Source organism: Oryctolagus cuniculus, chromosome 16 (assembly GCF_964237555.1).
Source record: "Oryctolagus cuniculus chromosome 16, mOryCun1.1, whole genome shotgun sequence".
Lineage (NCBI taxonomy): Eukaryota > Metazoa > Chordata > Mammalia > Lagomorpha > Leporidae > Oryctolagus > Oryctolagus cuniculus.
In genome coordinates this window covers 68,591,858-68,594,345 of record NC_091447.1, presented here as the reverse complement: position 1 = coordinate 68,594,345, position 2,488 = coordinate 68,591,858, and the positions used below count along the sequence as shown (strand labels likewise).

At 43.4% G+C, this 2,488-nt stretch overlaps 1 protein-coding gene across 1 annotated transcript; it reads right to left on the bottom strand.

The window, feature by feature from the left end:
- Positions 1-226: 226 nt before the first annotated feature.
- Positions 227-1,213, bottom strand: LOC138845775 (olfactory receptor 7E178-like). The gene has a single exon (XM_070059351.1). It carries the CDS (start codon positions 1,202-1,204, stop codon positions 227-229), a length of 978 nt encoding a protein of 325 aa, XP_069915452.1. The 5' UTR covers positions 1,205-1,213.
- Positions 1,214-2,488: the final 1,275 nt, after the last annotated feature.

Here is a 2,488-nt window from a genome sequence, read left to right as displayed (position 1 = left end):
TCTTAGTCACAATTATGGATCCACACACAGCTTCTCTTAGTTTTTCTCCAAAAGCCTTTTATCACTTCATTCCTCCCAGTCTCTGGTTATGTATGAAAAATATATAAAAATCTATAATATGCCTCATTAAAAGGACCAAAAGAAAAAATAACCAGACACAAAATCTGGAGAGCACCAGCCTCACACATTATGTATGTAGAAAAGTGAGATTTATAGGTCGAGAGCTTCATTTTGCTGCAGCTCCCACCAAGAGTCCAGACGCATGGCGCAGGGACTGAGATGAGCCTGTTTTCCTGAGGAACCTCCACATGGCCCTCTTGATGTCCCTGTTCCTCAGGTTGTAGATAAAGGGGTTGAGCATGGGGGTGACCACAGTGTACACCACTGAGGCCAAGGCACCCTTTCCAGGAGACACTGCAACAGCTGAACTGAGATAGACCCCAATGGCTGTTCCATAAAATAAGCAAACGACCGACAGGTGAGAGCCACAGGTGGAGAAGGCTCTGTACCTCCCACCTGGTGATGGGACTCTCAGAATGGAAGAAATGATTTTATAGTAAGAGAAGAGGATCCCTGAGATAGGGAAAAAACCATATATGATGCCAACAAGATACCTGACTATGTCATTGGTGAAGGAGTCAGAGCAGGCAAGACTGAGAAGCTGAGAAGGGTCACAGACAAAATTAGAAATTTCAACATCCATGAAGCAGGTAACTTTCAAGACCATCAAACTGTGCAGCAGGGAATCCAAAAGGCTGGCCATAAAGGATGTCAAAACTAAGAAGCCACAGCGGCTGGGATTCATGATGGCCTGGTAATGCAGGGGGTGACAGATGGCGACAAAGCAGTCATAGGTCATCACAGTCAGAATCAAATCATCCATGCATCCACAGATGAGAAAGAGAGACATCTGTGTCAGGCAGCCCATATAGGAGAAGACTGTGCTGTGAGTGTGGATGTCCACAATCATCTTGGGAACCGTGGTGGAGGTGAAACCCACATCAGCCAAGGACAGGTTGCAGAGGAAAAAATACATGGGGGTATGCAGGTGGGAGTCTGAGATGATGACCAAGATGATGAGCAGGTTCCCGATCACTGTGATCAGGTACATGGACAGAAACAGCACAAAGAGGAAGGGCTGCAGTTCTGGATCCTCTGAGAATCCCATGAGATGGAATTCTGAGACACGTGTGATATTTTGCATTTCAATATATCCTGGAATCCTATGGGAAAACAAAACAGTGTTGGTAAAAGGAAGCACACAAGCAGGCAATCGGCACATTTTATTATTTTCAGTTCAACCAGTTATGTGTGTAGTACATGGGTAACTCTAAGGTTCTTAGAATAATTGAATTAAAAGAGAAAAATTTTAATGCAATACAATACTTAAAGATTTATTTGTTTATTTGAAAAGCAGAGTTAGAGGCAGAGGCAGAGAGAAAAAGAGAGAGAGGTCTTCCATCCACCAGTTCCTCGCCAGATGGCTACAACGGCAGGACCTGAGCCAATCTGAAGCCAGGTGCCCAAGGACTTGGGACATCTTCTACTGCTTTCCCAGGCCATAGCAAAGAGCTGGATCAGAAGTGGAGCAGCCGGAAGTCGAACCAGTGCCCATATTGGATGGCAGCACTGCAGGCAGTGGCTTTTACCCTCTACACTACAGTGCCGGCCTCCATAATAATTTCTTGACAGTGATGAACTCAATCTTACAGCTCTTTCATGATTCATTTTTTAAATTTTTATTTGAGGGCCTGCGCCGTGGCTCACTTGGGTAATCCTCCACCTGCAGCACCGGCATACCATATGGGCACCGGGTTATAGTCCTGGTTGCTCCTCTTCCAGTCTAGCTCTCTGCTGTGGCCCAGGAGGGCAGTGGAGGATGGCCCAAGTGCTTGGGCCCCTGCACCTGCATGAGAGATCAGGAAGAAGCACTTGGCTCCTGTCTTTGGATCGGTGCAGCACCGGCTGTAGCAGCCATTTGGGGGGTGAACCAATGGAAGGAAGACCTTTCTCTCTGTCTCTCTCACTCTCTGTAACACTACCTGGCAAAGAAATTTTTTAAAAAAGTTTTTTTATTTGAAAATCAGAGACTATGAGCCAAGGGATGCTCTACTCAATATGCAACAGAGGTTATTTTTTTGACTCCTCTGTGAAAAGCAAATAATAGGGTCTGAGGAATCAAAAAAGGAAAAGGGAATGGGAATGTCATTGTTCCCAAAATACATTGCTTATATGTTGCAAGGATATATTTGCACTCTAAAAGGTTTTGTAGGAATGAAAATAAAGTATCAATTAATATTAATAGAATTAAACTTTGGGATATAAAAATCTTGTCATAATATGTGGAAAATGTATATTATGAAAAACTTGTCATGATTTTTTAAAAATTGGGACCAAAATAAATTCAAATTTTTCATCCCATTTTTCTGTGAATGTTTTGAAGTTCTCATACAAGGAAAGCAGTAACAAGTCCTGCTACAGAAATAGG

Coding starts and splice junctions, on each gene's coding strand:
- LOC138845775 (XM_070059351.1), bottom strand. CDS start 1,204: ATGCAAAATATCACACGTGTCTCAGAATTCCATCTCATGGGATTCTCA.